General features: G+C 34.9%; 1 protein-coding gene across 1 annotated transcript; it reads right to left on the bottom strand.

Moving 5' to 3' along the window:
• Positions 1 to 1468: 1468 nt before the first annotated feature.
• Positions 1469 to 4355, bottom strand: LOC139899443 (L10-interacting MYB domain-containing protein-like). Its single transcript, XM_071882264.1, has 4 exons — positions 4263 to 4355; positions 3233 to 3566; positions 2574 to 3146; positions 1469 to 2200 (listed from the first exon to the last, which is right to left on the bottom strand). Exons 2-4 carry the CDS (start codon positions 3551 to 3553, stop codon positions 1685 to 1687), a joined length of 1410 nt encoding a protein of 469 aa, XP_071738365.1. The 5' UTR covers positions 3554 to 3566; positions 4263 to 4355; the 3' UTR covers positions 1469 to 1684.
• Positions 4356 to 8127: the final 3772 nt, after the last annotated feature.

Consider the following 8127-nt stretch of genomic DNA (forward strand, 5'->3'; position numbering starts at 1 on the left):
TGAATACCAAAGCAAGATAACTACATTTATCAAACAAACAAAATAATACATTGTACTGAAACAATTAGGTGTCGTAAACATCTTATCTTATTATATAGATCAAAATAATGTTGGATCAGGTGATGTTAAGTGGCTGTTGAGATCGGTCAGATAAACATCACACAGCATTGTCACCATTTCTAGCCAATGAAATAGTTTACTGAAGATGATCAAGAATAAATACCAAATGTAAAGCGCACGTAAGGTGTTTGATGAAATGTCTGAAAGAAAACTTTAATTATGACATGCAGGCAGGAGCAAGAGTCACCTTGCGTCCTTGCGTCAAGGTCGCAAGAGGCACCTTGCATCATGCGTCCACCGGGGAGCAAGGTCGCAAAGAGGCACCTTGCGCGGGCAAATTGTCAACTTTTTTGTATGGGTTATGAGTCAAAAAGGTAGAAAAAATGGACATTTAGGTGATAATCTCGTTTTCTCATGGTCTCAAAACTGCATCGTGTCTGCTAAGACAAAGACGTGCAAAAACAAACGATTCGCTTAAGGTGTTACGCAATATTGACCGCGACAAAGTGAAAAATGTAGAAGATTAGATTAAAATAGTGGAGGAGCAAAATTACACTCTACATTGAACATGACCATTAAGTACACGTTTCTTGCATATGCATAGAACAGGATCGAAATTATATTTCTATTTGTATTTCTAATTATACTAAATAACGTAAATGGTACAGTAATCCTATTGCATAATACTGTTTAGGGCAGGTTCAAATGAGAACCACAAAAATGGCAAGAACTGCGAGAACTTTTTAATTTCATAGTTTTTATGCATTTAAATGCAACAAATTACATGCAATTGTTAATTAATGCTCATATTATTAACAAACATATTTTCATTACGACAAATTACATGTTAAATTGTTACTTATAATAAATATTTACATGTTCACAAACAAAGATGCACATGTGAACGAAAAACCATATATTTGATTATATAAGTAAAAATATAAGGTTTTTCAAACTATTTATAGTTCTTTCTTACTCTCCATCAATATTTATGGGTGATTCAATTTACTCACATGTGAAAATCTTTGTAATTTAAAAGTTCTTGCGGTTCTCGCCTTTTGTGTGGTTCGCATTATAACTTTTGACGGTAGGATAAAACATAAAACTAAAACAATTAAAATTTATAGCTAAAAAAATTAATAACAAGAAAGTCCATATATTTTCAAAACGTTTAATATAAGACCAAAAGAAAAAAATAATTCAGAGTTTAAAAAATTACATGGATAAAACATAAAACTAAAACAATTACAGCTACAAAAAAAAATCTTCAAAATTTATAACCAATAAAGTAAATAACAAGAAAGTCCGAATATTTTCATAATGTTTAATTTAATATAATACCAAAACAAAAAAATAATTCAGAGTTTATAAAAATAGTGTTAGACGACGAGACAAACATAGTGACATAGGATCTATCACGTAGAAATAATTGTTACTGTACATGTTTATTCATAATAGTTTTTTATCCACTTTTATCGCTCAACTAAAATAACTACACAATTTCGTCGCATCACGCAGACGCTCCTACTAGTTGATGTTAGAAACTGTTTAACAAACACATCACTTATTAAATGAATCGTCAATAGTTGATTCCAAAGGCTTAATTTTGCATCAAATCTTTAACTTATCGTACTACCATTTTTGGCCGAAGTTTCCTAATCAACCACTTTCTTCTCAATTTAACATCCAACGCTAAAAATGTTTTTGCTATTTTATCATCTTCCAAAAAATCACACGCGTCCAAAATGAGATCTTCATCCATATCTGGTAACGCCTGAATCGCTTCAATTACGTTCTCTATATCACCAAACTTTTTCTGGTTATCTTCATCTTTCCTCGTTTCTACTAAACGAGAAACCGCACTCGCCATTTCTCGAAGAGCACTCACCATGCTTTCATGGTCCATCTTTACTCTCTTCAAATTCTTTATACTTTGTTTGTGTTGTACCTCGCGCTTAAGATGAAGTTCATTCTTTGATGCTGCTGAACCACTACGAACTTGTTCAGTTTGGTTTGAACGATTATCGGTAGTATCAGAAAGACTATCTTTTTCATCAGTGTTCGATTCTTTAAATACAAAACACAAATCTTTATGGAAAGGTAATGGTCTCGTCATGTATTGTCTTACATCAGAATTTGCCTGCACATTGTTACAGGTTGTAAAAGTCGTGAGTCGGGGACGAGTCGGTCAGGAACTTAGAGTAGGGCTTTGACCAACGTTTGAATTTTAGTAATGAATAAATCAAACATATACTCCGTATATATTATATATATATTATAAATAAATATATCAAACATAAAACATAAATATTTCGAATATAGATATTGGGCACACAATCTAATTTTAAAAAATATTAAAATTTTGACCAAGTTTGACTTTGACATACCCAGACCCGACTCAGACTGAGTAGCGGATCTAGGAGTCACAGTTGTCACTAGTTAAAAGGTCAAAAAAAAAAAAAAAAAATTTACACTATTCAATTCAATAATGTTACTGATAAGATAATACAAACCTCAATGTAATCTTGCCAGGCACGATCATCGGCAATCACCATTTGACGTAAATCGTCCCACAAAAAACCATCCGATTCCAACAGTTTGTTTACAACAGTATATTGTCTTCTAAACGTCTTGTATCGATTTTTTAAAATATCAACATCATATTTAAAACCAAATTTGTCATTAAATAACTTGATCATCTCTATCCATGCTTGCTTACGAAACAATCCATCAACATGACTCCCTTTTCGAACTTGGTCAACCATAAGGTCAATGAAGTAACGATCCATTGATGGCTGCCAATAAGTCCTAACGCGACACCTTCCTGATATTTCTTCAGGATCGATATAGTCAGATTCTTTGGATAGTGAAACCCTAAAATCTTCATCGATCATAATTTCATGAAGAACCTCCAAATCAGACTCGTTATTTTGAATAACAGTATCTCCAACCGATTCGTTACCAAATTCTAACATTTTGTCAGAATTGTCAAAATTTGCTTCCACGGATATGTTTTTGTATATCTGACATAAATCAGAATAACATGGAATTGTTTTAATTCTATATATTCGAGCACCAGGTTGTACCTGCACACACGATTATCGGATTATGCATATTCATAAGTTCTACAAATAATTCATTTTTCAATTAAAATAATTGATAACTAACTTACCTTGATATAATCATCCCAAACACTATTATCAGCTGTCACCATATGTCGAGTACCGTCCCATGTAAACCCATCCAATGAAAGAAGATTGTTTACTGCTTTGTATAAACTTCTTAAAGTTTTGTGTCTGTTTTTTAAAACGTCTTTTTCGTAGTGAAACTTGAATTTAGTACTGAACAATGTAGTCATGTGTTTCCAAGCTCTTTTACTAAATAAATGATCATCAATTCTATTTCCTTTCCCAACTTGTTCAAGCATTAAATCAATGAAATATCTGTCCATTTCAGGTGTCCATATGGTCCTCAGTCGATAGCTTTTGTCCATGTTATTCTTATAACTGCGCGCACACAATAAAAAACTACTACATTTTTATCCATTTTTGACTTCATTAGTGTAAAATCACTGAATAAGTATTCAATTTTTTTTTAAAATATTCTTAAGAGGCATAGTTACAAACTATAGCACAAGCATATACAATTGACACATATATCGACAAGCTTTGAACCAACATTCTGTTAGTATTAGAACTCCAATTTTGAACTTTGTATTGTACGTATTAAACTATCAATTAGTAATACTAAAATACTATTACCGGTATGTGTTAACTAAGCCAAATTTTGCTGATGTGGCAGCCATGTTATCGGGCACATCATCAAACGGTACATTAACACGCGTTGAGGCGGTTGAGCAATGCTATAATTACAAAAACAACTTATTTAAAAAAAATTATAGATCGCCGTTTATCTGTTTCTCTCTCGATTTCTCTCATCTTATTTGTGTCACATCAATTTGTATCACAATTTTGTATCAGTTTCGTAACCATATCATTTCTCATCTATAAATACAGTAATAAACCAGAGTTTAATGCAATTTCAGGTCAAATTGGATACACGTTGACTTTTTACTATCCAAGGCGATATTTAATAGTAACAATTAACAAGTATCGATATAATTTAAATCAATTTCATGTATTTGAAGGAATTGTGAGCATACGTACGAACTATCAAGTGATTGTAAATGAAAATTTACAAACCTGTGTAACCGATGGAGAAGTTGTGGCCCGATTGGTTCAATTTAGGGATAAGGATATCCAGAACAGAGTATCCTTGTTCGTGACAAGAGCGTCTCCCTAAACGATAAAGCATTATAGAAAGGGATGTGGGCCTAATTTAATGAACCAATAGTTGCAAAGGCCCACTAAGGTGTAATTTGTTTTTTGTTTTTGTTTTTTTTTTTTTTTTTTAGACAAATATAACATTTTGATTTAAGTTTCACTTGACATCTCATTTCTTTGATTTTCTTCTAATTTTTTTGTGAACGACGATTTTTTGGATTCAATAGATCATTTATTTCAACGACTCTTATCATTTGCACGTAACTAACACATTCGGGAGGAAACCCGAACCCGATCGACGGTACCCGGGAACACATCCATTCGGGCAGTAGTACGGGCTCCGGGTAGAAGTCCGTGAACGAATCCGGTAAAACTCCCTATAGGGTCAATATATACCACCATTATTGGTGTTCAATTAGTTTAAAAAAATATGTCATTCCTAAGGATCAAACGTTTCACCTCTCCCTATCCCATGATACAATGTAGATGAAGGGAATCGTTGAGCTATGTTGATTTAATTCTAATTTACCTGTGTCTCCTAGGTGAAAAATAACAGAAAATGAAAGGAAAAAAAGTCTAGAAAAGGGTATATAAGGTTAATAAAGTGGCTACCTGTTTTCAGACAACAAATTTCCAACTTACTTTTGAAAAAAGGTGTAAACCTTCACTACCACACAATTGTGAGATTAGGACTAACCTTCTTAACAGAAATATTAGTGTCACCTCATGCTAAGAACAAAGTAGCCAAAGAGTGACATAGTTTCGTCACCCCAAAAAAAGAGTGGGGAGAAAATGAGAATGTCTATGTTACCATTTTCATGACTAATACTAAGACGAAGGAGATGAAGACTACATAGACTAGTCTAATCTTTACTCGTAGTAGTTTAAACTGTTGGGTTTATTAGTGGGTTTCCAATATGATGAAGCTTTAACCCAAAGTCTAGAGCCCAACAATTTAGGCCCAAAATGGTTTGTTGACTTGGTCAAACATTTGAGGGCATTATTTTGAATTGTGTCCAGCTATCTTCAATTGATACGAGAGAGAGAGATCAGATAGAGATCAAGAAAAAGAGTCAAAACCCCAATTCCCGTTTACAGTGACAGCAGGCCAGAAAACCTTCGATCCCCGGAGATCCGACCGTTGAATCTTCTTCAATTTTGGGATGTGTCTTCCTGACATCAGTGCCAACATTTTCAACCGTTGAATTAGTCTCAAGTGGTCTGTATCTTGAGTTACAGCAGGTCGAACAGTAGCAGAATTTTGGGTGATGAAATTCTTCTTTTGTCTTTAATTGTTTCATATACTTGTTGATTATTGTTGTTCAAGAGTATGATGATGTTGTATGCCTCTGGTTGATCTAGAGAAGGATTATTGTATTGCTCTCTTTGTTGATGATAGTGGAATGTAAGTGGCTTACGAGTCCCGTGGTTTTTACTCTCGATTTTGAGGGGTTTTCCACGTAAAAAGTCTCGTGTTTTAGTGTGTGCTTGATTATTGTTTAGCTACTGATTTGGAACAGATTTGGGGACTGATTTGGGTTGGTTTTGATATAGCTTGTTTGTTAGTTTCCTCACGGATTCATACGGGTCGGGAAATGCTTGTCAATCGGGTTTGTTTTCGCTTTGTAGATTGCCCGTTGTGATTATTTTCCCATCAAATTGGTATCAAGAGCTAGGTTATTTGATTTGACTTGTGTGAAAGATGGAAGCTAATACAAGTAAAATGATTAGTTTAAATGGTTCAAATTATCATGTTTGGAAAGGCAAGATGGAGGATCTTCTTTATGTGAAAGATTATTATTTGCCTGTTTTTACTGAGGATAAACCTGTGGAAAAATCTGATGCTCAATGGAAAATTTTGCATAGACAAGTATGTGGGTATATTCGGCAGTGGGTTGATGATAATGTTGTGAATCATATTACTGGGGAGACTGATGCTAAAGCCTTATGGAAAAAGCTTGAGCAGTTATATGAGCGAAAGACTGGGAATAACAAGTTGTTCTTAATTAAGCAGATGATGGCTTTGAAGTATCATGATGGGACTCCTATTACAGATCACCTAAACGCATATCAGGGTATTATAAATCAGCTTGCAGGTATGGGTATCAAGTTTGAGGATGAGATTCAGGGTCTCTGGTTACTTGGTACATTACCGGACTCTTGGGAGACTTTTAGGACATCTTTGTCCAACTCTGCACCGAATGGTACTATCACCATGGAATTGGCTAAGGGTAGTATTTTGAATGAAGAGATGAGAAGAAAGTCACAAGGTTCCTCTTCACAGTCAGATATCTTGGTCACAGAAACGCGGGGGAGAAGTCATAGTAGAGGTCAGGGTAAAAGAGGCAATCATCGTAGCAGCTCACGCAAAGGTAAATTTGCTAATGTTGAGTGTTATAATTGTCATGAAAAGGGGCACACAAAGTGGTATTGTCCAAAGTTGAAGAATGAGAAGAAAAAGGCATATGACAAGAATAAACAAAAGAAAAGTGATGGTGGTGATGATGATAAGGTTGAAGTTAACGCTATCACAGATGAGTTCTTTGTTTGTATTGATTATGATATGATCAATCTTACTCATGATGACACGAGTTGGATTGTTGATAGTGGTGCTACATGTCATGTTGCAATTTGTAGAGATCACTTCTCATCTTACACTCCAGGTGACTATGGATTTGCTAGGATGGGTAATGCCGGGTTATCAAAGATCGTTGGTATTGGAGATGTTTGTTTGAAATTTGACACGAGAATGGAGTTAGTTTTGCATAATGTAAAACATGTTCCGGATATGAGACTTAATGTTATTTCAACAGGCATTCTTGATGATGATGGTTATTATAACGGTTTTGGTAATGGTATTTGGAAACTAACTCTTGGTTCTATGATAGTGGGAAGAGGCAAGAAAGACTCAAGATTATACATCACGCGTCCGAAGATCATACAGAACATTGTTAACGCAGTGGACAATGTTGATTCTACTGAGTTGTGGCATAAAAGACTTGGCCACATGAGTGAAAAGGGGATGTCTATCTTGTTCAAGAAGAATGTGTTGTCGGGTGTTAATGGTATTGATTTGAGTAAGTGTTCTCACTGTTTGGTAGGGAAACAAACCAGAGTTGTGTTTAAGAGTCATTCTTCTTTTCGAATGGAGAACGTACTTGATCTAGTTCATTCGGATGTTTATGGGCCTATGAAGACTAGAACACTTGGTGGATGTTCCTACTTTGTTACATTCATTGATGATCATTCCAGGAAGGTGTGGGTTTACACCTTAAAGTCAAAAGATCAAGTATTTGAGAAGTTTAAGGAATTTCATGCACTAGTTGAAAGGCAAACTGGGAAGAAACTCAAGTGTATTCGGACTGATAATGGCGGTGAATACATTGGCAGATTTGATGCTTACTGTAAGGAGAATGGCATTCGGCATCAAAAGACTCCACCAAAGACACCTCAGTTGAATGGCTTAGCAGAGAGGATGAACAGAACTTTGGTTGAGAGAGTTAGATGTTTGCTTTCACATGCAGGGTTGTCCAATTCCTTTTGGGGTGAGGCTTTAAATACGGCAGTTCATATTATTAATCTAACCCCTTGTGTTCCTTTGCGTTTTGATGTTCCTAACAGGGTTTGGAGCGGCAAAGATGTTTCTTACCATCATTTACGAGTTTTTAGATGTAAAGCTTTTGTTCATGTTCCCAAAGATGAGAGGTCAAAGCTTGATATGAAGACTAAGCCATGTGTATTCCTCGGCTATGGTGAAGATGATTTTGGGTACAGGTTATATGAT

This window comes from Rutidosis leptorrhynchoides, chromosome 3, assembly GCF_046630445.1.
Source record: "Rutidosis leptorrhynchoides isolate AG116_Rl617_1_P2 chromosome 3, CSIRO_AGI_Rlap_v1, whole genome shotgun sequence".
NCBI lineage: Eukaryota > Viridiplantae > Streptophyta > Magnoliopsida > Asterales > Asteraceae > Rutidosis > Rutidosis leptorrhynchoides.

Coding starts and splice junctions, on each gene's coding strand:
- LOC139899443 (XM_071882264.1), bottom strand. CDS start 3,553: ATGGACAAAAGCTATCGACTGAGGACCATATGGACACCTGAAATGGAC. Junction 3,147..3,232: donor TTTGGGATGATTATATCAAG/GTAAGTTAGTTA, acceptor TCGTGTGTGCAG/GTACAACCTGGTGCTCGAAT. Junction 2,201..2,573: donor CCTGGCAAGATTACATTGAG/GTTTGTATTATC, acceptor AACAATGTGCAG/GCAAATTCTGATGTAAGACA.